This window comes from Varroa jacobsoni, unplaced genomic scaffold, assembly GCF_002532875.2.
Source record: "Varroa jacobsoni isolate VJ856 unplaced genomic scaffold, vjacob_1.0 scaffold_75, whole genome shotgun sequence".
Classification (NCBI taxonomy): domain Eukaryota; kingdom Metazoa; phylum Arthropoda; class Arachnida; order Mesostigmata; family Varroidae; genus Varroa; species Varroa jacobsoni.
In genome coordinates, this window is record NW_019212977.1 from 477,792 (window position 1) to 505,491 (window position 27,700).

At 39.9% G+C, this 27,700-nt stretch overlaps 1 protein-coding gene and 1 long non-coding RNA gene across 8 annotated transcripts in view; one reads left to right on the forward strand and one right to left on the reverse strand.

The window, feature by feature from the left end:
- The window catches only part of LOC147753953 (uncharacterized), a 28,960-nt gene extending 23,219 nt beyond the window's left edge, over positions 1-5,741 (forward strand). For all 7 annotated transcript variants that reach the window (XR_015312256.1, XR_015312252.1, XR_015312254.1 and 4 more), the window contains one exon: positions 5,449-5,741. This is a non-coding gene — a long non-coding RNA (uncharacterized LOC147753953). The remainder of the gene's footprint in view (positions 1-5,448) is intronic.
- Positions 5,742-7,754: 2,013 nt separating this feature from the next.
- LOC111263081 (uncharacterized) overlaps positions 7,755-27,700 on the reverse strand; it is a 34,894-nt gene continuing 14,948 nt past the window's right edge. The window contains exons 3-8 of the mRNA XM_022837855.2: positions 24,295-25,086; positions 21,816-21,991; positions 18,686-20,625; positions 16,804-16,988; positions 10,447-10,561; positions 7,755-7,954 (exon numbers count right to left, since the gene is read on the reverse strand). Of these exons, the coding sequence (XP_022693590.1) occupies positions 7,891-7,954; positions 10,447-10,561; positions 16,804-16,988; positions 18,686-20,625; positions 21,816-21,991; positions 24,295-25,086 (3,272 nt within the window). The 3' untranslated portion in view covers positions 7,755-7,890. The remainder of the gene's footprint in view (positions 7,955-10,446; positions 10,562-16,803; positions 16,989-18,685; positions 20,626-21,815; positions 21,992-24,294; positions 25,087-27,700) is intronic.

A 27,700-nucleotide genomic window follows, 5' to 3' on the forward strand; every position in this document is an offset into this window, starting at 1 on the left:
ACATAGTCCTTAAGAATGATTTTCGATTTGAGATACGAAGGATGGTAGAAAATGTAAGCGCCGGCTGTGTTCGACACCATTATGCACAACACTCTGATACACAATCTGTCAGATATGCTTACTTGTACACGTAGGGGGCTATTTAGAGCATAGCCACACTGAGCATGATCCAGAGCAACAAAACAGCAAGCAGATTGGGATTATAAGGAAGTTCCTTCAACGGGCATTATTATTGGAATACTAGCGTCATTTACTCATCTACGCGGCGCTTTACTGCAACGACAGCAACGTATCTTTGTCTCGTTCTTGGATTTTTTCCAAGCCAAAAGTAGTTGCCCCCCAACACTGTACTGACTGTGACATACTTCCTTTCGGTTGGAAGGAATGGAGCCGTCGGATAATGATGCTATACCTGCCTATATCCACATAATGAACATCTAATGAATATTTGAGAAGCCAATTCTATATTCCTTCGATGTACTAAGGTGGTTCTATAAGGAACAAATAATAAATTTGAATGAAATGGAAAGTTGACCTTCGTACGCCCGCATCACGAAAATATAATAGTCAGTTAAGAACATTGTTGTTCAATGATTTTATTCGTTCATTGACAAAAAAGCTAAAAAGTTAAAGAGAAAATCGATGACCCGAGCACAATCTGCACGAGCTCGGCATGACCTTTCGTATGCTCATGTATTTGTTTGGGTACACATAGCAACTTAACGGTACGTCTTGCAATTTTTAGCATACTTAGAGGTTCTACGTTCGGCAATCTATTTTCTCCTATTCAGATAGGTAGTTCGTTTCAATGGATAATATATTTCTTTCGGAATATTTGAGGGCATTATTTCCGATGACCATTTATAACCCCTTGTGGGACGTTTAATTCTTTTTTGGCACTGCTAGTACACGCATGCTACTTTCTACACGTAACACACACACATCAATATTGCGTTTATATTGATAATTGTGGCACCGCTTAATATCATTTCTGTACTAATATAGAAGGATAGGGTTATTGTAATCCAAGCGTAAGGGATTCCTAAAGATTTTTTTACCGTGTCAAGAACTTTTCAATAGCGAAAAAACAAATAAGAAGCATATATATATATATATATATATATTGAATTTTTGTCTACAGCGCTCATGATCATTATTACATTTTATATAGATATTTACATCGGCACGTTTATTTGACACATTAGCTTTTCATGCTTAGCAAGATGTTTCGTCCAGTATCATGCGTGCTAGGTCAGGACGTTCTTAATCCATCCTCTAAGTAACTCTACACGGTGGTAGCTGAATTACAATAAGATCGTCTATGTTGCTCTCACATGCTAGATTGGTTTCGTACGTCGACAGTTCTGTTTAAAGCAATTTGTGACACGCTTCTCCTCATTATAAGCGTACAGCTTTCCCGTAGCTATAAGGTCTGAATTCCCGCTTGTCTCCTATATACCATATTCAAATGGTCTGCTTCAAGGTATGTTTTTTTACGTATTTAAATACATTGTACAACCTTTATATCTGGTGAGCAAAAAAGCTTGTTAAGCAAGGGTTAGATCTAACTCATACTGCGTAAAAATAGCCACTGAATAACTATGCAGCGACTCATTTCGTACATATCTCTCACCACAAGCTGTTGGAAATGCCAACAGTTTAAATTGCGCGCGTTTTTGGGTTAACCTAACCAATTATTTTGGCGCATGCTTTGGTGTTGACCTTCCTGAGCGCAATAATTCTCCGGATATGCGCCACTAAAGTTACATAGAACCATTCAATAACATTTATTGTTGTTCGTGCGTTTTTACTCCTCAGGCGTTAAAATTGAAACTGGCCAAACTGTGTAGGAAGTAGTCTTCTCTTTACGTCTTACGAGTTAAACGCTTTTTGAAGTAAGAAATATGTTAGTGATGTGAGTAGAATACATGGTTTGGAATGTGCTATTGCTGAAGTCAACGTACTTTAAGTGATGTTTTGTTCTGATCACTAGCAACGAACAGAATAGTTTTTCAACGAATTCTATTTTATTTCATCCACTTCTATACTTCTTATCCAAATGACGTTTGCGTTTCATTGTGCCTAGTGAGTGCTATGGACCTTCTTGGAGTTGAATAGGCACAGCTGCACTTTTTTTATGCAATTCGCCTCGTTTACTTCTAGTCCATTACAACGTTAGAGGTCCCACGTAAGTAGGCGGCTAAACTTGATCTGAGCTTTATGTACGTACCCGTGTTAGGTACTGACAGGAAAGATCACGCATCCCGTGGGACGATTACAAGTTAGACTTGGACGTACTGGAAGATATTTTATCCAATCGAATTCCCAAAAAATGTTCCTTCTTTTTTGAGTTGATGTTTTTTAAACATTTAACAAGTAAAAACTGTACGTTTTCGAATCTCTGCCCCGAATGTGTACAATATTATTATAACCTTCAGATATTCTACTCCAGACGTCTAGCGCATAAAAAGAATCAAAGTGCAGGCAAAGCTTATTCTATAATATATGATTATTATTATTTGCAAAAAGACAGGGAAAAGTTTAGGCGGATGTATCGCGCCAAAAAAACTTGATCATAAAGTATAGAGGAGAGGTTACCATCAAATCTATTATGACCTATATAGTTACAGAAAACGAACATTTTGTTAAAAGAAAAGGTATAATGCTTGTGGACCATAATAAAGTTCACTGTAATTGATGGGAAAGTCATGACAGGATCAAAACATAAAAGGTGTGGCTTAAATCAGTACAGCTCCATCAAATTTACCTATTCTTGACTCATTCCTTATACCCCTAGTATTGCGAAAATGCGCTATTTATGTCCGCATTCGGGATATCGACTAGTCACAGCAACTATCAAGGTAATAGCGTTCCGCCGGCGATTAGTAAAAAAACAGTGCCTAAAAGTTTTTTCGATCCTGCTGAGCCTACCGAAGCGCCTGTTATAGCACAATGAAACTCTTGCGGTGAGAACTCTACAATAGGCATTGCCCTGAAACGAACAACGATTACTTGTTAGACATCTATACGTTTCACATAATAGCTATGGAAAGAATAAGCAACGTTGCAATTATATAGATTGCACTTTCATACTCTTGGTGAATAAAGGTTTATGTTACAAACAACAAAGCCGGAAAGCTTCAGGTTCATGGTAAATAAAAATTAAACATTTCGTCACAGATTCGAACACTGCCTAATTCGTGCAGGCTATGAATATGATGGATAAGGATTGGAACTCGGCTATTTACAGCCCTTATTAACTGAGATATTATTATTATATGGGACGACTTATTTTGAAAAGTCACCCGTTCTGTCATAAATAACTTGGGCTCATACGGACACCTGAGAAATTCGTCTGGCTACGAGGTTGAGTGCTGACTGCATTTTATGGACTATCTGATTATTCGCATTTGACAATTATGTCATCATCCATAAGAGTATTTCGACACATTTTAACATACGTTATACACATCTACTTACAATTTATAAGCCATTCCCAATTGTTTCTACTATAGTGATCCAGCTAGCAGTATCGGTGTCTTCGTGATCTTACTCGACTATCGGCAAGACTACATACGCGGAACGGCCATAGAGAAAAGTCTAGTTGAGATTGGTCTGTATATAGATAGGAAATGCTCGACGGCAGTGTCAGACGTAGAACTCAAAAACTTTGAGTCTCCATGGAAAGAAACCCAAGAGGAGCGCATGGAAAGAACCCAAGGAAAAGCGATTCAGGCCGTCAGTTTGAATGAAAGATCGGCAAAGCGCTCAGTTTCGTCCACAAACGTCATGCAGCCTCTCCGTAGCTTCGATCGGTGCTCGAATCGGCCTCGTTATTTGCCAGTTTTTGTCGTTGTCGACAACGATCGAAAAACAGTTTCCAACTTTTTCCATTGTCCTTTTTCATACCCTTGTGAAGTTTCTCACGCCTTACGTTTCAGTCCACTAAGCGATTTTGTACAACAATTATAAAAACTATAATAATACTACACCAATGTTAAGCCAAAATCAACTAGTCATCTATTTCTGTCCGCTTAATATGAATTTAGGTATATATAGCTCATACCATTCTCAAGTAGTAAGTTTATTGTGTATCGTACAACCAGGCTCATAATTAGTCCGATCAAGGAGCTGTCTAAGGCTATGGTCCTAATGTCACAGAAAGTAAGCTATTTCACATGTATACTAAAATGTACGATCTCTGTCTTAACACTAGAGGTCTTTTACGTGGACTATAATGATGATAATGTTGATGCAGTCTGAAACTGAATGTTTGAATTCGAGCGAAACAAGCTTTTCAAGTCTTAAAGGAAAAATATTGCCCAGCTCCGCAGGCTACAGTTAAGCAACTAGACATAACATAAAATTGTATAGGTAAGTGGTCTATATAGTTTTCCAGCTACCTAACTACCTGAGATGACCAATAGAAATGGCCGAGACCTATTGCTTGAGGCGAAATGAGAAACGATTGAAGCTTACAAAGCCGTAGTAGAAATGAAAGCAGGCAATCTCTGTCCTTCCTTCTTAGTATTACGGTTGCTAGTGTCTTTTTTTAGATCGAATTATCCAGTTCGGAGTACGACCCTAGCCAATAATTTTTAGGTGTGCAAACATGATATTAAGTGCCTTCATTAGCTAGATTGATTTACCCATTAATAGAAAAGATCCGCCTTAGTTGCATTTTTGTATGACAAATGGTAAAAAATATTAGAAAGGAATACTGCGACAGTCAAATACCTCGTAAATCACATCTTCAAACCAGGTTAGTGTTTAGCTCATTCATAGTATAGATACAAATCTATTAGTTTTTATTAAAATGATAACAATATAGAATTAAGAAACTACATAGTGTGGTTCACGTTTGTTAAATACGTGCCTTAATAAACAGATACGAACTTTCAAGTTACAATACGAGTTTTTCATTTTTAATAATATTATTATTATTAGAAAATAATTATTATTTTCGTGCCCATACGTAAATATCCCAATCGAAAAGATAATAAAAAATGTAGCATTGTTTTTTAAATTACACATTGAAACGTATCTTACCGTCTGCCGGCATTACGTCCTATTACTTTAGTAAATCAGCCAAATGTCAACACCATAATCATAATTGAGATAGTCTAAAATGTTTCGAGTTCTACATCTAGTACTTGAGCCGTTAAGCATTGCTTCAAACGGCTAGCCGTTTGAGCAAGCATGAAAACAAGCATGAAAAGAAAAAGGTGGTTGTACCCATATTTGAACCTACGCCATTACGGGTCCCCGCGTTTGGCGAGCAAAGGCGTCGCTACTTCACTGTCACGGGAATCCTGCTACAGTCCCAGCAGTGTTACCTAGCTTAATGCCGCCGGAACAGACTTCTGAGCCGGTTCCGCTATCAATGTCCGGTTATTACGTAGAGGAGTTATTTTACAAATACTTTTATTTCATCCTACCTGCCGTTAGGTAATGTGCACGTTGCACGACGGGCAGCTCTATAGACTTGCAAGGCGGTTGAAGGTTCGAAACGTTGACCTGCTTTCTCACGAAGCCACCATCGAAGTCGACGCGCTAGCCATGCCAGCTCACAGGAACATCGCCAAGGGTTGTCTTCCAGTCGCAGGCCGCCTGAAGGTTACCGGTGTGACTTAATTAATTACGTAATTTTTGTGAACGTATTCTGCTTATGCCTACACAAAAATAGCATGTTATAAAAGCCTTCAATCTGTTAAAATACACTTATAAATTGAGTAAGCTTACCATCGGCGTCCTAAATTCTGAATTCTAGCATACGGAAGCAATCATTGAAATACACAAAATGCACGTTTAATATTATTGTCTGATGCGTTTTGTCGGGGACTGCTCTAAATAACTAGCATCTGATGGAGATCAAACTCGCATTTGTTGTCTATAAAGTAGATGTCTGGCAAATGGTAAAAAATATTAGAAAGGAATACTGCGACAGTCAGGTATATCGTAAATCACATCTTCAAACCAGGTTAGTGTTTAGCTAATTCAAACATGAAGCTTGGTGCTTGGATTAAACCTATTAGTTATATACTACTGCAAAAGTAATAGTTTAATTGCAAGGATAAAACGAACCAGGCTGCGCGTTTTATGCGCAGCATGCTTTGATTTCAGAGTAGTACGAAAACATGTATATAAAATCTGCTCATCTAGACTTTTTGGAGGCCAGCGTTGTCTAGGCACCGTGTTATATGCTACACAATCACTGGCAATAACATCTTAGAGGCACTGGACAATAGCTACGTATGAACTGTTCATGATAAAATAGAGCTATTATATATACGAAACTTACTATTCTATTTCCTCTATTCAGCCTCTCACGTCACCTGTCTCCCTGTCGCTGACTAGGAAGGACAGAATACCAAACCACTGCTTTCGGACCCGCCCGCCACCTGCCTGCGTCCGTGGCCAGGCTAAACAAATTAGAGTGCTATCCCCGCAACTTTAGGTAGCGCTACATTTTATAGTATAGCTTGGTTAGCGGCCTGCCGGGTTTGTCTGATGTGGACGGAAATTGAGCACATGAACAGGCCAACAGCGAAGACTTTTATCAAGACACTCATTGCTAGGCCCCTTGGCTGCTCGTGGCAAGACGACGAGAAACCGGACTAGTTATTAGCCAGTGGGTTTTTGTGTTGTTGCTCATCATTCGCACCGCTCTGCTTGTAATGGTATCCTCCCAATTTGCCGTCTACTAGTTGGTGGCCCACCGGTCAACCCCAATTCTAGTTTTGCCCCTAGAAGTCTCCAACCGTAGCACAAAGCTGCACAGACGTCATCTTGTTTACTTCGCGGTGCGGAGCTGCTTGGTTAGCAGAGACATATTAACACGACAAATACACCTGCTGGAGCGAGTGGATAGGAACGCGCCCGACTTCAGTTCACGCCAAGTGCAGGATATCCACGCACGTACGTGCTCGTAACGTGCGGGTAGAAGTATCTGCACATACATGCACAGGTAGACACAGACAGATCTTCTTTCATAAAATGAACTCTGCCTATGGTCGCCGGTCAAGCCCTCATGACAGTGCAGGAAGCGGGAGCCTGAGAACAAGAATTCCGCATCAGAGGAGAAACTGTGCAATCGCATACTGCTGCGGCCCACACCGGACCACGCTTGGCCCCTCTTTTAGTCGATGCAAGTCGGAAGACGTAGGAGACTGGAGCTGCTGAGGAGATTCTTTGTGAAAATTTACCCGTGAAGCGATACAAAAGGTTATTACCGATCCCGCTTAGAATAGGCGGTCAGTTCCCTTTAAGGGGCTGGAATACCCTGAGCCTCCTCAGAGCCTTCGTCACGGAGCACCCTTCTTATCTGAGGTCATAAGGGGCCATGATTGTATCGAAGACTCAAGTACAATTAGTAAACTCGGATCAACTCAGTAGGAGTGTGGCCCGGTAGCCAGTTAGCGCTGTCGTTGTTTGCAGAAGTAATTTATTGTATAGAGTTATGCACTTAGTAGGAAAATCTCGGTTAGAAGTATTGAGTTTGATCACTTGATTGACGCAAAGAAGCAGGTCTGGGTAAAGCAGCGATGGCAGGTGCGAAACCGGTATTTGTCCGGTCTAATAAAAGCTGAACGATGACAGGAACTATGTCAACAACAACAATTCGAATAATCAATAACTGATATAATGATGGCCGCCATAGTCAAAGAGAATAGAATAGTTAGGAATAGTTAAGAATATACTCTCCGCACAAGTCCACCTTACAAGTAGGCCATAATGTACGTATCAGCGCCAACCATAGCAAGTAACTGAAGAGAACTTTCACAGTAATGGTAGGCCGCGTTGACTATACGCACAGTAAATATAATGCTAACCTGCCAATAGTTGGGAACCTCTGGCTGACAGTCGACGACGGGATTCGAGAGCGGAAGGTCAGATGGTTTGTAACTGGTTTGAGCGAAGATCAAGGGCCAGAAAACGGACGTTTCCCAGGTACCTGGAAATAAAAGAAAGAATCGAACTATTCAATGTGGAAGCTTTCACAGCAAAATAATAGAACTTCGGATAATCGAAACGCTATAGATACAAGAAAAAGTCAACAACCGCTAACAGAGTTCTTTTGCGGATCGTTTTTTCATGTGTAAAAAGCTATTACAACAATATACCAGACGCGTCTGATAAATGCAACTGTTGCCACGGAAAAAATACCAAGTATTCCCTAAACGGTCGTCGATCCTAAATGGTACAAACGTAATATGATACTAATATCGATATCTCTGGCCAATACTGCCTTTTAGGGGTAGTCTACTAGTAAATCTCGCTTAAGCAGAGACCCAAACGATGGGTTTCGCTGAAATGCCAGCGCATTCAGGTCAAAGGAAAGGTCAGCGCATCCAAGAAATGACGAAGGACTATAATTAACTGTAACAAAACCGCCCTGATCAACATCGAGGCTTGTGTGGCTCACGATTATTCATAATTCTGGTTTAATGAATAATTGCAATCTGTCGTAATTCTCTGGAACCCAACGTCCGTGCCAGAGATATTGCTTGGTCTCCTTATGCGTTAAAATAATGCGACCGTTACAAATCCGCCCCGTAATACGACTCTGCAGTTCGTTAGACTATTACATATTATGATCTAGCTTATTTGTTTCTTTTTAGCTGAACTGATATTCGGTAAAAATGTAAATAATAGACAGACTAAGCGTTTTTTGAAAGTTGCTCGCTTGGGAAATGCTCAAATATGGATTGAACGATATTTTTGACCAACAAGTTTCTTAAACCTATAGGGGGCTAAATAGCATTAATTTCCAGAGGCAATACTTTGTTAAAAAGAGTCATAGTTCATATAGAACTCGGTATAGTCACTTCTTGCTTCTGAAAAAACCGTCTCACGTAAGTGAGTTTTTCGTTGGTTAGCTTTTGTACGTATTTGATAGTGCTCCGCCTTATTTCGTCTAAACAAACGTAACCCTGCATACCGCCGTAGACTGAATCAAAATTGTCTAGTTTGTAGATGGTCTGCATAAAGCTTGCATAATTTACGTAAACGGTTGGTACGATTACCATTTCCAATTGGTATTCTTAACTACCAGTACAGGCCCAAAACTGGGTGTGTAATTGTTGTTAAGCTAACGTAACCCGCCTTTTATTTGCTCATTGTATAAAATCGATTCATTGTCGCAAGAGGATCACATTCACACTTTCAGATTTAACGGAATGTAACAAATGGAAATTGTTCTGCCATTCTCCTGAAATTCGGCTCAATGCTTTTAGCTTTTGCTGAATTATTGTTGTCAGTTTAATAGATGTTCGGCAAGTATCGGACTTATCACAATATCTAACGTCTGCTTTAGGCGGCACTGATAGTTACTTGCAATCATTCCACACAAACCATTTTATGCCCCCCCAGTTTGGCTTTTTAAAATCAAAACCAATATTACAAAATAACTGAAAAGAAAGGTTATACCGTAAAAAAAAAAAAGATTGAGCTAAAAGGGATTTATATATATAGCGTAAGAAATGTCCCTTTAAAAGTTATCTTCGATTCAAGAGATGAGTAAAGTATGGGTCAAAATAATGTATAATACCTGATATCTTTATATATGTATATGAGACTTCGAATCCCTGGATTTCTACCATTCCCCCCTTAGGAGCACTTCGATCCAGATTGAGAGGAATGCTTTCACTAGAACACAGGCCTTAGCTTGTGGAAAAGTAAATAGGGTGGGTCCAGTCTCCTAGGCGTTTTCAGTAGACGATAACGGAATAGCCAATAATCAATTTTATGATAAAATCACTTGTGACCGAACTTTTGAAGTGTCTACTTATGGGGTACTTCTTTTCACCCGATAGTCAGATTTGCGTCTGCTCTTAAGACAACATGGGCAAAAACAATATTTCAAATGTTTCGCCTTGCCATTTCCTTTAGCGTTCGATGCTGTTGAGAGATCCTGTTGCTTTGAGGAGCAGATAATGTGAGTAGGACTATGAGAGAGGCAACGAATTAATGCAACCCTACAGTTTACAAAAAATATGAGGTCAAAGGATGAAAGAAACTAGCGACTAGGGTTGACACAGTTTACACTTGAAAAGAGCAGAAATATTAACGTCTTTCAGCGTGATATTTAGTCTAGATCTGGTCTACTAGTAGACCGAAATGCGGCATTTTGTACCAGTGTTGTATCATCTCTTAAACTTATCCACAATATGACAAATGTAATTATCTGTTATTATTATTATTATTAACGAAAACTTTATTCTATAAGTTCTCGTTAGTTGGTTCTAAAGCTTACCTTACACTGGCGCTGCATCGGATTAAAATAGGCTTTATTTAGTTGATTCATCAGATGTATCTGCTAAAGGCTGCTTAAGAAAGCGAATTCATAGCTTTTTCTCATGTTATGACAACTGAACTGCTACACAGCAGCTTCGCTGTGGAAAAACAGCATTACCTCCGGTATTTAGAAGCTGGTCGGGCAGTTACCTTAGAAGTCCGGCGGGAAGATCGGTTATCGACGTGTGCGTTATACGCAGCAAGAGTTCGTGGGCGCTCTCGAGGCCTTGAAACGCGTCAGGAAGAATGAAACGAAGGGGTAAGCCTGCAAATATTCAAAAAAGTCCTGTGAATCCAGATCAAAAGGTATACAATGCCGAATCGGCTACCAGAATCTAATATGTTATATGAATGTAATGTGGGACTAAGCTCAAAAATATTATCGTAAAGAGTGCATGGCAATTTTATCTTTTTTTTCATAAAATTTGCTTTGGTATAGTGTGCGCAATCAGTATGAATGCTCTACCAGCGTCCTACAACTGTGTGAGCAAACAGCAATAATAAAAACGATTTTTGAAGCTGGCTACCGGTTGAAACCGATATCGAATGAGAGAAAACATCCATCAAAGTCATTATAATTCATTTTATATACAGAGTGGGGCAAAAATCTCCTGATAGCTTGAAGAAGATATATATGTAGATCATATGCGAGAGGGTGGATTTATGTTCGTCTGGGGCTATACGTATCTGCACAGAATGTGGTGCAATAAACCTCAGGTAACATGCAGCGTCATATGCTGCACTACCATCGTTGCCAGTCCTATCGGGCACACTGATCTTGAAATTAAATTTTTTTTGTAGTTCATGCTATATACATATATATTTGTAAGACTACTTTTTCAAATTTTCAAAAGACTTTTGCCTCACCCTGCCTAAAATATCTGTGTTTGTGTCCTTTTAAAGGCGCCAAAGATATACCACAGACCGGGCTATACTTAGGTTTCAGTTTAAAAGTGTTCCGCTCAGGCTCCGTTTTTTGATAAATAAAAATTGAATGTCCTAGAAGCCGCAGTTTAATAGGATATTCATGGTTGATTATAAAGTCCATAGAGAGGATCCCACGTACCACATTAATATTAGTTTCTAACTTTATTGAATTAGCTTTTACTTTATTGATATATGTTAAAAAATATAGCACCTCTATTATACCTAAGGGCGTCTTGATTATAGCAGCCGTTTCATACCAAGGGCTGATATATATAAATCAGTTGATCACATTATGAACCGCAATAATTGTATGTGCGCATGAGAACCACTAAGGTAGTTTAGTAGAAAGGTTAACTTAGGTAGTGACTTCGAACAAGGTTCTTTTCTGTTAAAAGAACCTGCTTATTTCGATTCGCGGAAAAATTGAAAGTGGATCTACTGAGGGGTCACCGCAGTGAAGAAGTACATATTCTCTTTTGTTATTTCCAATTGTAGTTTCACCCTGTCTCTTTTAACCAGATATAACTACAATATGCACGTTCTTCTGGGTTGGCCCTTTCTCTGAAGCAGGCTCGTAGATTGAGCAAATCTCGTTTATCTAATCTCATCCTCTGAAAATGTTGTGGCTTATAACTGTAAGGAGTAATATATGAGCATTTGAAATCGTTTGGACCATTTAAAACCTATAATAAATCATCTTTTTTCTTGTAGCCAATTTTCTGAATAAGTACGTCTTGACCACAGTGCCGATAAAGATTTGTTTCAATGTGATTCCTCGATCCGAACGAGACTGTCGTTTACTAGAATTTAGCTTAGTACTTGACAGATTTCTCTCACTGATGCATCTGGGTAACTAAGAATATCTTGGTTACTTTCATGTTGTCCTTAGATTGTATATGAATTTTTTTTGTATATCATAATTTTTACTTAATGGATTCATTTTATCTAGACGGACAACAAAAAATACCTGCCGATTTCATATGGTAACGACTATATTGCTTATTCTAATCAGAATTATATTGTTATAATAATAGCATCAAATATATATAGCGGTAGTTAGGCATAATTGCTTACCTAACGGGTACGTTCTATTTTTCCTAGATTTAAAAAGGGGCGTGAAAAAGGATGCTACGCCTTCTGCTCACATCTCCTGTCCTAATTAAGACTGTGTACGTTTCTTCTAGACAGAAACACTTTTACTAAATTAATTAATGTAAATGATTCCTGAGGCCCACAGAAATTGATGTGAAGAGTATCTAATTGATACTGATTCATTGTGTAGCTCTTTTTCCTGAATTACTTCGTTCCAATCTTTACCACGATTTATAAGGCCATGTTGTTCAGTGAACCTTTAAATCAGTCTACTTTCTTAATCTTTCCGATTATGTACTTATGGTTCTATAGAACTTCAAGCTTAGCCGCACAATAAAATGGCACACAAGTAACTTGCTCGAGAATAAGTAAGAAAAGGATTTCCGAGAGAGCTCAATGTTAATTCTAACGCAAATGACAGCAATGCAATATAATTGCCAAAGTATACGTATATGCTAAAAAGCATATATTTTCCATATAACAATTCGCTTAATTTAACAGGAATGTGGATGAGAGCTAAGCTAGGTATTACAATCTAATCAGATTCTGCCTAACTTAAAAGACGACGTTATAATTAAAATAACATTAAATGACAAATAACATTAAAAAAAATTCACAGTACGAGGATTTGGAGTTAAGCGAGCATGAACATCTTTTGCGCAAAGTGGATAGGATCGCATGTGACAATTGCTTTCAACTCAAAAAAATCTCAAAATTAATTTTGTAAGCAATTTTATTCCTTAGGAAGCTATTGGTACGGAGTTGGTAAACACTTATACTTATCATCCTCTGCAGTGCTTTTATATATTATCAAGTACGTAAATCATTTAATTCCGCGTTTTCGTGTGAACTATTTTTTTCTCGCTCATAACATCATCGTCGAATTAATGCTGCGATGAGATTATACGTATTTTTTGGCACACACCTAGACACGTTCTTCATTTTTTTCGTTCGATCACACGAAAACAAGCACGATCTAATTATAATGTGCGTTGAAGACTATGAAACAAATGAGTATATATCATGCCAAGGTCACGTGGCCACTTTGGACGGCGGCTGATTCAGATATACAGTTCCGCGTGGCCAATGGTCCAAATAGACGATAAGAAATTAGAGCAAACCGGGACAGAAATGGACACTGTTACCCAGAAGTGGGGCGCCCTACAAAAAAATTGGCTCGACCAAATTCCTATAAAACAGAACAGCTCATCAGCTACTCTCAGAGTGCATCTATGATCGCCTAAAGCGGAGCTCTAGGCCGTCCCTTTTTGTGAGTATCAAAATGTGTTTCTCGGCTGTAGTATAATACTGTACGCTTACTGCGGCAACGAATTTCCTGTACGGCCAGTCTCATATATGCTGCTGTATTCCAAAAAACAGCTAACAGGGGTGAGGTCAGTTGTTCCACCCAATAATTTTTCCCGTTTTTTCGCCGTCACCTTTTGCTCTATAACGGTCCGGATCGTGACCGCGCTTTTGGATAGTGGTCTTGATGGCAGTGGTGGCGTTAATATTGAACTCCGGATTCAACTCTTTCTGTTTTATTCCTTACTGTAACAACGTTGTTATAGGTTCTAGATGGATGCGGTAACGGCGGGTGTTCTGTGCTTGTCTCGTGCCGAATGGAGTCAGTTAGTGTACTGCTTAAACGTACTGAACTGACCATCCTGAACGAAGGAAAAATAAAAGTACCCACAGGGTGGAACGAGTGTTACCACCACTGCTACTATTTTTCCGCTGTCGCCATATACAACTTGGTCAATCAGTTTTGCACCCTGCGAGACGGATCATGGAAAAGGACAAGAGGGGTGCTGGACATATCAAGAGAAAAACAAACGCCGCAACTGATGCAGATACAGCGAGCTACACGTCCGTCTATGCTCCTCCGTGTCATTAAGACGCACATTCTGAGAAACGAAGAGGCGCGTGCGTTACGGAACAACGAGAAGACTCGGGTAGGAAACACGCAAGACAAATTCGATTTAAATCCAGAAATGCTGGTGCGTGAAACGCTAGCCAGCGTTTTCTAGATAGGAAGACAGTGCGAATGAGAATAACTCGTTCAAGTCTCGGCGATCCGATTTCAAAACCTCTGAAACCTTAGCACTATGTCTCGCCTACAAACACCTGCTAACCGGAGTTCGTAGTACTCCAGATTCGCTTTATCTTGACGGAGCATCCACAAATTCGTATTCGTATCCACTTCTTACCTGAGCGTGCGCAGCTGGGATACAACCGTCTGAATCGGGGAGCATGGGGCACACATCCGTCCTAACAACTAGCAGCCGGCAATAGACCTTTTTTACTTCATGAGCGATTTACTACTACCAGAGTAGAATGCACGACAGATTGTGACGAGGAAATTCGAATCGATCTACCTGACCCATAGAAATCGGCTCAAGTTAACGTAGACCACCCTGCCATTTAAATATGTGCTATCTGCTTTTTCTCGTTTGTAAGGAAATTCTCATTTCTTTTCTTAGGTAAATTATTAATGTGTTCACCACAGTTACATATACGGAGAAGCCGACAAATAAAATTATTTTTTTTAATTATTATCGAGTATGTTATTTATTGAGAGCCTAACAGCTTCATTTCAATTTCATTAGATGGACTGAAATCTCATAAATAAAATTTCAAGACTTTTGTTTCGAAAACGCTTCTTTTTGACCTAAATTTTAGCCTAATAAGTTTAGATTTTGACAATCAATTACGAACGTGTTGCGTGAATTTAACTTTAGTATGGCTGGTCCTCTTTAAACAATTACTGCAAATGTTTCCTTAGCGTTTTCGGAGCGCTTCTTAATTTCTAATTCTAAATTACTTGAAAAATTGATTTCTATTTTTTTGTTGGTGCGACTTTGGTATATAGCGATGGAGGTGCCATACCACGCCAAAATCCAGGCCCGTTTCAACTTAACTCACAGAAAAATACACTTACAGTATAATATGCATTCGCTATGATGTAACATGTTAACAACGTTAATTATCAGCAGCAGTCCATAGAGGTCCTAAAAACACTTAGATTTATGACCAGTCACACTATATAGTGTAACAAAAAAAGGGATTACTTGGACGTACATGTATAGCTTCTCTAGGATCAAACGAACTGCCCGACGCAATATTGTTTCATTTACATATAAAGCAACGCATTCAAGTGTAAAGCATATAGTTAGCATAGATGATGTAGGAAACTAGACGAGAAAAATACTCGAATAACAATGGTGAATTGTTTGGATGCCCTATGAGGCTAACTATAATTTTTTGGCACAATATGTATTGGCATGTTTTTAATTTCAATGGGTAAATAATGGTTAAGGAATTGACGATAAGCCGCAAAAAGGCCAAGATTGGTTTGTTTTTCGCTCGCGTGACCTGGGATGGCAGATACACTTTTTGCATGAAAAAAGGCCAAGGAAACAGCGCTACGTAATGTGGGCTCTGACTTGAAGCAAACGTTATTTTTTGCTTTTAGAAAGACACTTTCGGAGAATCACTCGTCTGCCGGCGGTCTTCTTGTTCAGGCTTCTGTAGGATATACGGATATATGATGAATTAGTAAGATCAGAGCTTATAGAAATTCAAGAAAATAGAAAGATAAGAAGTGCCTCGTAACAGCTAGACAAAGTCATTGAACAATAAACAAGCTATGGCTACTAAGGTAACAGTTTCGCTCACCAACGATATCAGAACTGGATGGTCAATAAACAGCAATTTTTCCAGTCGTACGAAATTGGTTCTCGGTTACGAAGCAAGACTTGCTCTCAAATTTCGTTTACTATTCAAATAAGCTACAATACGCCATTAAACTAATCTACTAAAGCTAACGTGGTACAACCAAGCAGCCTGCGCCCTACATACTGAATACTGTTAGTATAAAGAAAACAGAATAAATAGAATAGAATATAATTTACTATTGATTTCTTGCTTCGTATTATTCGGTATTTTTAAATCTACTTTACTAATAGTGTCTCCATTCGGACGTTTGGAATTAACAAAATCTTGCCATAGTTGTTATTAGTGCAGCAATTTCCCAATTTTTCAATGAATACGGTCCCTTGAGAACACCTGCGGCTAGGCCAGCGTATTTCACTAAGGCATGGATCCTTTTTCTGTTATCAGGATTAGAATCAGGTTAGGGTAAAAGAGCCCCGTATATTGTCATCGCAACTCGCAACGAGATTACGGCAATTTCAGTAAATCAACAAGCCTATCGAATTCCGGACGCTGAAGACGATTCATTATTGAACAACTATAATAGAAGTTCTTAGCTGGAACTACTATATTACGTGGCACTAAGCAAAGTCTGATTCTCAGACATAAATCTTTAATGCACACGCATTTTACATTTGAGGGCAGATAGCAAAACGCCTGGATAATGTGGCACATTGTATTTGCCTAATAAGTTAAAATAGCTCAATCGAAAAACAAATATTTGTTTTGTAATAGGAACAATTTTTATATGTCGATAATAATTTAGAAACCTACCAGTAACGTGGAGTTCTCGAAGTTTAGACTTCCCCGTAAATGCCCACTGCAGTTGATAGGAAAGAACGGGCTCGCCCACTTCTATCACTGCCCGCCGCAGATGTCCTGAATCTGACAATAGTTCTTGAAGTCGCAATGAACGAATGCCGCGGTTGTACGTTGAAATATATAGCGTCGATAGCGATCTGTAACAGAAGCATAAATGTTTTTCGTGTTTTACTATTGAATGCTTGTGTGCAAAGGCTCACGTTTAAATCATAGCAAATGTCGAAACATCAAAATCAAACAACGATAATATAATCAAAGATATCCTTCAACTAATTCTGTATCGAACACCCAACACCCACAAGGGTACCCAGCAGTGACACACTTGACTTTTATAAAAATTAGCTTAACGTATACCTGCAGTTTTGTTATCAATAACTGTAGTAAAAAACCTTTTCCCATGGAACCTTTGATTCGACTAACGCGTAGTTTCTCTACGCCGAACCTCGACATGAGCGCATGTGTCGCAACTATTTGAACTTAGAAGGAAGGTCGTATCTGTTACGAACGAATCATTTGCCAGTAAAAAAGAAGTAACCTACCAGTATTACGGTATAAATTCACATTTATAGCATTTATAATGTCGTATCCCAATCCCCATTCACGTTGCGTCCAAACCCATTAACCAAAACAGAAGTAACTGAATAACACTTTCCTGGACATCTTCCTAGGAACGATCATAAAACGTTGCTAGCTCAATTAACTAGACGCAAAAACTACGCTTACGAAATTTTTCGACCTATAAACAGAGATGTAATTGCAGCTTCCAACAATTCGACATTCGTTGCACCGAAAACTTATAAGTTCTCTACTCAGAGTTAGTAAAGTTTATTGGATATCGTATGCAGTAATTCGGTGCCGACACTATCTTGTTATAGTTATGAGCTAATTATATTACATAAAACTGTCTTCGGATTTTTGGTTGATCTCAGTCGCTTCAAACCTATGTGGCCTTAAGGCTTGTATGTTTGAATCACGTTTGTTTGAATCCTGAATTATGAAAACGATTCTTAACGATTAAAAGTCACGAACAAAGCGTTGTTCAAGACCGTCTTTTTTTCTCAAATTAAAACGCCCTTTCTTTTTAATCTCTTAATCTTTCTCTATATATATAGTAAGCCCATTCTTCTCTACCTGGCGCGTCAAAAGTGACTCTAATTATTACAGAGCAGCAAGAAATAAAAAACACGGAAAAAGAGGTTATAATCTATAAAAGGAGATAGCTTTTAAAAAACCCCTTCAGCAAGTGTTCTCCGCTTTGTCGAGCTCGCCTTCCTCATCGTTATTTCTTCAATACGTAACGTGCACATTTATGTTTTTAGTGGCATAGTTCCATAGAGAACAGTAACAGGCAAACAAATATACGAAGGCAAGATACGTAAAGAGTACACTTAAGAATGATCGTACCCTTCTAACAAAACGATAATTTTTACCATATTCAGAACAAGACGGTTGGCATTTCCTTAAAATGAACTTGCATTCTATTAATCTTAATGTTTGTAACGACATTTTTCTACCAAATATCATTTGTCTCGATTTGTAACAGGATGTAACTTTACTAAAACGACTAGGTCCAGCAGTTGCGAGCATAGCAATGAAGCAGCGGAAAAATTGTTTAAAAATATCAATCACGAAAGAAAGCGAACGTGACTTCATCGGTATGTAAGATAGGTTTGCTTGGCTTACATCTCACAATTAATATTCGATATATCTGCGTAGTCTAATCTGGCACTTACTATACACAGAGATCAACTTAGTGCATAACCCTCATGCCGAGGTGTTCCTGTTTGTATCATCTAGGATCATACCTATTATTTTTCGTTAAATCAATACTCACGGAAGATGGTGAAGTGTCCTTGAGTCGAGCTGTGTTAGGCTGAGATTTCGAATATCAAGCTCGGCGAGATGAGACAAACCGCAGAAGCTATGAAGGCTCAGTGCCTCAACTGGATTTGAATTTATTTCGAGAGTCGTGAGCAGGGGCGTTTGACGCCACAACGACGATGAGATCTTATCAATTAGATTATGTTCGGCCCGTAGCCGACGTAGACGCTCGGTCGAAAAGACTTTCAGCAGGTTAGTTAAATTGCGGATGCCGCTGTGCGCGACATCAAGCAGACGGAGTCGCGGAGTCAATACCGAGGAGCGTGCCAGAGCGACAGAAGTGTTGTTGCTTATTTTTAATTCAACGAGCGATTCCGCCGACAGGTGGAGCGACTGTAGAGCACAATTAGATGCTTCTAGAACCAGCAATCCTGCAGGAAGCAGAGTGCTCGATAACTCCTTTGTCCTAGTACCCGAAATATTTAGAACTTGTAGACTCTCAATGTGAGTTAGGATATTCGACAAAGATGTAGACCCCGGCTGGTATAAACCAGCTGGTTGACTAGTGGAATTCCACGCAGTGGATGTTAATGATAACCTAGAATGACGGCCGTTACTTGCCAAGTTGAGATGGGTGTACGATATGTCGAGATTCACCAAGTTTGCTAGTTTTAAGAGATTTAAACTTTCCAATGGATTGAATGAAATGTTGAGTACCTGCAGTGTTAACGGTAAACAAGGCTCGAAAATCCGCTGCCCAAGGTGGCGAATATCGTTCGACGATATGTCAAGTACTCGCAAAGGCCATTTGCTAACGTAATCGAGCGCCGTGCGTTCAGGAGACGCCAACGTTTCGAGACGATTGCCTCGTAGACTGAGGACTTGCAGCGACGGCGCAATCTGACTTAGGTTATACACTGCCTGAGCAGTCAGTCTGTTATGGGATAGGTCGGCCGTTAGCAAGCGCTCGAGTGCTGTTCGGCCAATAGCTATCTGTCGAATGCTGTTCTTTGCTACAGAGAGCTGTACCAGCTCATTAGCCGAATCCCACAATGTTTCAGGCAACACTTCGAGCTTGTTATTGGAGATGTCAAGTACGCGGACGTCTACCGCGTCGCTGGCGGCTGTAATATCGACAATAGCATTGTTAGACGCGTTTAGAAGCAGACGACGCCCGGCGCGATCGAGCATACCAAGATCGAGTTGTCCGAGAAGGTTATTATCAAGCTGAAGCCTCTGCAGTGCTGGAAGCGCTTGAAAAGCGCCACGGCGCACACTGCGAAGGCGGTTTGACGAAAGAGTGACACTAACGAGCAAGGGAAGATCGCTCATGGCGCAGAATTCGACCTCTCGAAGGGGATTTCCTAACAGGATGATTTGTTCAAGTGTCGAGATGTTTCGTAAAGCGCCTGTCTTTAAATAGTAAATCCCGTTATAACTAAGCGATAGCCGAGTGATCCGAGATGAAGGAGGAATAGCGGGCACCGTGTTGAGATCATTTCCTTCAAGATCTATGTTCACTAACGATGGACCTAACCCAAACGGATCTTGATGCAGCCTATTGTAGTCGATTTGTAATGATCGCAGCTGTTCTAATGGCTTAAAAAGGTTGTGAACGTTTTTAACAGCGGCGTCGCTCACGAGACTCGAGGACATTTCGAGAGTCTGTAGATTTTTGAGTGGCGTAAACGCGGCATTATCGAAATAATGAATTGGGTTGAATGATAACTTTAACTCCTTAAGCTCAAACAGTTTAGCCATTGCCGCGCGCGCCAATATCTTAATTGCATTGTGCGACAAGCTAACACTGCGAAGTCCCGCAGCCCACTGGCCTTGACCAAACGGGCCCAGCTTCTCAATTAGGTTGCCTTGAAGACTAAGCTTTACGAGACCTGTGGTGTTCATCAGCGCTGACGACACTTCCGTAAATTGGTTGTAGGATAAGTCCAGTACCTGAAACGAGAGCAAAACCAGAAAGCACATTAGTTTGAACCTTGAGCGAATAGTACGTTAAAAGGGCCTAATTTAAACAACACCGTCGGCAGTAGTAGCAGCAGCGGCATGCTTTTTCCCCTCTAAATAATTTTCTCACTTTATATATCTGCGCTAAACAGAGAGGACGTTTCTGTATGGGTTATAGTGTATGCGTAGTTTTAGCAATTATCCTTGGAGAGCAAGCATGGCACCGCGGCTGCCACCGGCCAGCCTATCTCTTCACCGAATGGTGGAGTCTAGCCATTGCAATCCGTTGCTGTATCTATTTGTCTTTCCCGAAGCGTCTCGTGGGGTTAGCTAGGATGGGTTCTTGAAACCTCTAGATGGACGTCTTCTGCCGAATCGCCTGATTCAGTTGAGAGCCCAAATGAAACTCCTTGCTATAGACACCATCACGCCCAAACTCAGGCATAGCACGATAACCTTCAGTATACTGCTGAGCCTGCTATAAAAGCCGCAAGATAAGCGAGATCTTTTTTTAATTATTTATTCTGTCTATATGTATATATATAGCTTTTAGTTTCTAATGAAGTGCAGTAGATGAACATACTGTAGTGTACCAAATAGCTTTGCAGGGGCAGGAGCGACTTTAAATATGGAGTGTGTCGAAGCAATTATTTTCCTCAAAGAATGCACTAAGGCTCGACAGTTCGTACTCGAACTCGTGCTTGGCTCGTGTATATGTATATAGATCTGAGATATTGATCATCTCGATTTCATCAAACGTTGGGCCTTTATGTAGAAAGCACTTCAGCTGCTTATATATTGGTGACCACGCAACACCCTGTCTAAGACAAACTTCTAAAATAATGTGATTGTATTATATCAGACTATTTATTTATTCTAAAAATATGAACGTTTGTAAAAATAATATTTGTGAATGTCTGATAACATATGTAATACACAAAACCTCTAACATGAATGACGAAGCATTGTGCATTCCTTGCAACTTCATTATAGCTAGGCGCTAACTAACATCTGGTACATTAGGAAAAGACTATTTGTATCTTACTTGTAGCTCGTATGCAATACTTCCATTAATTAGATTAGAAAGCTTGCGTTTGTCCAAGCTTTCATTTGCGCATATATACATTAATCAAATGTTTTTTTGAAACCAACATATTTACATTTATAGCCTTATAACTTACCTGTAGAGTTCGAAAGAATTTCGGCATTGTAGGCCCAGCTGGCAAATCGAACGACACTAGCTGGTTCCCGCGGGCAATCAAAACGCTGAGCGCCGAAAGCGACGAAATACAAGAGGGTAGTGACTCGAATTGGTTGTCGCTCACGTCGAGAACTGTCAGCGTCGATGATATTACGCCTAAAACAACAACACCGAATAAGCGTACGCCCCGAAGACACGCCCGTACACTACGTTGCTGTACAGCAAACAATAGAAATATAGAAACGAACGACCAACGAAAACGAATCGTACATCTGTATCTACATGGAGAGAAAAACAGCAAGATGAGCAATAAGGTAAGACAAAAAGGGCAACCAGCAGAGTAACCTGTAAACGGAGCAGTGATGAGATCCCTATGTGTTGATAAAGAATAACATTCAACAATGCTACGTTGCTTGATGGCAGTGTTTGTGTTTTAAAGTTCATCGAACAGACCAAAAAACGAGATGTAACGATTCCAGGTTGTTACGTTTGGGGAGGTATAAATTAGTAAACAATGTAGACCCGCGAGAAACATCTAGATTCAAAATGAAAAACAACGTCCAAAAAAAAGAACGGCTTGGATATGCTTTAGTTCTTTGCTTGCCACTAGAGGCATTTTTTCACCACGCAGCATCTCTCACGGCTACGAACGCCTATACCTACAAACGCGGCAGAAAGCGGTTCAATTCTCATCTCATTCTCACGGTCGAAAGAATTTTAAGGATATTCAGTACGTTAAGTACTCTTCGCGCTTGTGGGTCTGACAGGTGGATAGGTATGGCAGAGGTGCTTACGCTGGTTGTACCCCTCTTTATTATGAATAATCACACAAACGCTGCTCAGGATTCAGACGAGCGAGCCCTATAGAGAGTAAGTGAAAACTGCGCGGGAAAAGTACAAGATTTGCAGCGTTATTATTTGGTCATTGCAGTTAACGGCGCCTATGATTATTATTATTATTGTTACTAATAGACCAAACGAATTGACGGGCAAAGGCTAGACGTCAAAACGAAGCTCTGCTTATCCTACCTTGTGTAAAAGTAGGGGTAATGTCAGTCCTAAACGACGGCCCAACAAAACCGTCCTGCCATTTACCTATGGACACCGCTTGTACACTGTGTTGCCTCGTATATAAATAGACTTGCAATCTATTTCTTATGAACTTTGTATGTATTATGAGCGAAACCGCCATAGCGCGCGCAGCAATTGCAATATTGTATTTCGGCGAAATAACCATTATTTCCCTTTTTTTATTCTAGTGGACCACTTCGCTCAACATAATAATCTTAAAAAATTGGTGTGCTGGGGATACCCAGGGGTATCGGGCACCTACGCGTCCGTTTGTTCACCTCTAAATGATCCTCCAAAATGATGTAATCTTCAACTTTGTTCTCTCTTACGACATCTCTGCAATGTTATTTTTCAACAGCAGTCGCAAGAATTAGTTGTATTGCTGCCTCATACATAGACCAACATAGCTCATGGAAATAGCAACCTATAAAACAATAATAATAACAACGGTCGTATAAGTGAGCAATATAAAGAAATACTCGTATAGGTGGGCAACCCTGGCAGAAAGACGTAGGCTTTACGTTGAGTTTGAGCATTACTGTTATCCAGCGTCCACCAAGCTGACTATCCTTCTTTACACTCGAAATGATGATCGTCTATTTTAGGGATCTCCTGCACTGATCGTATAAAACGAGAGAAAGTGACATAGACAGTCTAACAGACAAAGGCCGTGCGGTCAGTTGCCATAAGGCTTGCTTGAGCTAGCCATAGGCACATACGAATGAATAAAATTAGCGAACCGGCGAAGCTGTTCCGGAAAATGGAGATTTGAACGAGGAAAAAGACCAAGATATGCAGTAAGAAAGTGTGAGAGAGGGGGCGGCGAAGGTAAAAGAAGCTGCACCGAGCGTCTTGCACGAGCTGAACGGAGGGTAGATGGTTCCACCCCACTGGAAAGGAGGAATGAAATGGTGAGTTGATGTTGAGGACAACACGCTTAAACTTTTACTGCAAACCACTTCCAAGACCTGTGGTCCCTGTAGGGTCAACTAACTGGCCTGAATATCTAAGTTGGTTTATGAACGCCGTGGGTTTTGCGAAAGAATCTTAGCACCAGTCTACCTCTGGCAGGTCATCAAAGCGACTGCGGAGAGATGCTTGCCGGTTCGATCTTACCGACTGCCTTCTCTCATTTACTGACTTTCGTCGCGTTCATCACCACCAAACGAAAACCTACTTTGGAAACACGGCTGAAAGAACGAGCCGTTCAAAGGAAGCGTATTCGTCTACTTCGGCTAGGTACCTTTGTATGCTCGAACGAAGGCAGCGGCCACTTTACCCACCTCCTAGTTATCCGCGAAGTAAGTTTCTAATAACTAGAGTCCACTGTTTTGCCATAGAACTAACGTGGAATGACGACTGCAGGAATAACGATACACGCCACCTACCTTTGAAGAGTCCTAGTGGGAGTTGAATAAGACGGTTCGAATTGAGAAAGAGCTTCCTTAGGCGCATCCCCTCAAACAAGTTCTCAGCCAACGATGAGATCAAGTTAAATTCAAGGTGCAGTATCTGCAGGTGATGGCAGCTGCCATTCTCGAGAACAAGACAGACGCCCCGTAGCTGACGCAACGAACTGCGCGAAATATCGAGCACCTGCAGGGATGGAGGCAGCTTCCATCGGGCTGGGATGTCATGGAAAGCGTTGTTGTTTAATGAGAGCCGCTCCAACGCATGCATTCGATGAAAGCTATGCGGAAGATAACGGAAAAGGTTAGTGCCAAGATTGATCTGTTTAATCGCGCTTGGAAATGGGTGACCCTCGAGGGAAAGAATCTGATTCGATTCGAGGTCGAGAGTGGCCAGTGATTCAGGCAACAAATCAGGACTCACTGACCGAATCTGATTGCCCGCCAGCAAAAGCGTACTAAGATTGGTAAGCGCAATTCCGGCCGGCAGCTCAGCCAGTTGATTGTGCTGAAGGTTCAACCAACGAAGGCCTCGCATCGCCGAAAGATCCGGGATATCACCGAGGAAATTGTCGCTAAGGTCAAGACTTGACAGAGTATCGGCACAGGCGACCAGGGCGTCCGACTGGATTTCGAAGATTGAGTTTTTTGGGAGACTTAGCGTCACGAGCTGCGATGGTGCCCATTCCAAGCGTAGTAGGCTTGAACGACTGATAACGGCCTGATTGAAGCTGCGACGCCGCGCGAGAAATTCGCGCCGTAGAAATACATCTGAAAAGAGGAAGAAACAGGAAACACCAGTGATAACCGCTAAGGAGAAAGGTTATTCGGCTTGGCTTATGGTAACATGCATTTGAGAATCTTGATAAAACTCTTGAAAGCCATAGGTTTATGTGCTTAGCATCGAGAGCTCTCAAATTAACTTCGTGAAAGAAAATCATTAAATATAGGGCGTAAAATGAGGCAAGACAGGTTACTTTTAAGTTGAAAAGTAGATGTTACTCTACGAATAGGGATTATGCTGAGTATTTTGTTTTTTTGCAAACATAGAAGCCTTTCTTTACCTTCATTTGTATGTGCTATAATTAAAAATCACGAAAAAAAAAACTGTAAGCATCGTGGTAGTACTGGAAAGCAGCTCCGTGCCGCAACTAGTACTGCAGCGTAATCCAAACTACTAGTACCTTCAGATGGCTATATTGAGTTTCTTTATAAATTTTACCCTACATTTTAATTTTTATCGCATGCCAAGTTTTGATCATCTCAGAAAATGCTATACTTCTTTTGTAACTTAAAAAATAGCGAAACAAAAAGTCGTATCTGTTCTTTAAAGAGTTTACTCGTATATGAACAGGTCTAGTGATCTGCCAAAGTAACCTGCAGTGAGTGAGACTGGTTCATGGATAATAAGGAGATTTAATAATCAGCAAGCAAAATAGCATGTCTTTCCCTGGTTCTTCATCGTTCTTTGCTGTGCATGTTAGTCAAATAATACATAGATGGCGTGTACCCTCATGGAATTTATGTACTTGGATACAGACGCCTGTCTCCGATAACTAAAGGCGCAGATTCTTTTAAATAGGTGGCAGTGAACTTTAAGTTTAAAGGACTGCCTCAAAATGATCACAAACTTAATACATTTCATTCAATATAAACTTTATTAAATAATATTTCATATGATTAAGCTTGAAGATCTATTTCCTTTTCTTTATAGTACATACGTGACAAAATAACAACCCAATAGAATGAATTAAATAAAGTATAGCTGGGCTGAGCAAAAGTTCTCCAAGTTAAACACCACTTGTTCGGAGAGCTCGTCTATAAAAGAGCAGAATTATTTCATTGAAATTTAACATATTCTGTAACTACTCACTGACAAAAGTTTTCTGCTTCCTTATGTGAGCTTTTAATACGATAATAAGATTTTGTACTTGTGAAACAATGAGATTGTATATGTTGCAGCGAAACCGATATGAAAATATGGGCTCGAATTTATGATAGGCACATCGTTCGGACTGCCGGAGACTACATTGAACAAACAGATCGAATCAAACAGACAAATAATTGCATTACAGCCGACGACGGAATAAAACATTGTCCAGTATGTAGGACAAAAGCCCTATTAGTTTACAGATAACTAACGGGACCATAAAAAGGTTTTCCTAAGCCTGTTTTGGTCAATACTAGTCGAAGACTTAAAGATCCTTTTCTTACAACGCGCGTAATTTTGAAACATCAAAACATTTATTTCATATTTTAATATATTAAGAGCATGCACCCTGATATGTATCATGTGCCTACTAGTTAAAATTATGTGGATGATCGTTGTACTGATACAGAATTTGTTAACTCAATAATAACTTGTTGGAGACATAATCATTCAAACGCAGTTGAAGGAATACATAAAAAGTACGCCGGAAATTTTCCCAAATCAAAGTCCTTCACGGCATTAAGGGGTAAAAAAAACTACGAAAATACTATTACAGGAGGAAGGTGAAAAGCAAGGAAGGCAAGGAAAACATCCTTGCCATCCATACACACCAAACTTATATATTTCGAGACGACTTGAGGATTCTAAATAAAATAATATACAAGTAGAGAAAAATAGAATAAACAAGTAATAAAAGTAAGTAATAAAAGATCTGACAGTGACATATCAGTAAAAGCTTAATTTAGGTCCATGTTTATGTGTTGTATCTACAGCACAGCGATATTTTGATTTGAAAGACTATATGTTTTGCTGGAATTCATATTTGTTACAGTTGCAGTTACAATCTAAAATGGCTTTCTAGAATTGACTGTGACATGTGGAAAATCAAGCTTATACTAACTTCTATGATACCGCTAACGTACGATGATGCCACCAACGGTAGTACTACGTACCCCAGCATTTGACGATACTGCTAATCCCAATTCAACATGGTTAGCACTCGGGATTTGATATTCCATAGACGTAATCATCGTAGTAGATAAATTCTTCTCGGTTACAGATAATATCTCCAACTGGATTGTGCTAACGGGTGATGGCTTCTGTATTGATGTAACTAATGTCATCGCGATCCTTCCTTGACCCTGCCTAGTTCAATTGATACATTTTCAGTCGTCATTATCTGCTGTTCTCTTGATAAATATCCATTTGTTTTACCCTACTCTACAAGGTTTTTGACGTGTACGCATCAGCCATGTAATTAGGAGTAGGAGACTTGGCTCTGAGAAACAAATCGCCTGAAACTACGGCATTATTATGGGTAACCTTCAGTGAACCCAACAAGCGGAAGAGGAAAGCAATAAACTTGTTTTTTCGTCGATGCTACTGCTACAACTTGCGTGTAAATATACTCGGCTTTACATAATTGAAAAATATTTCATAATCGGATTGGCCCAT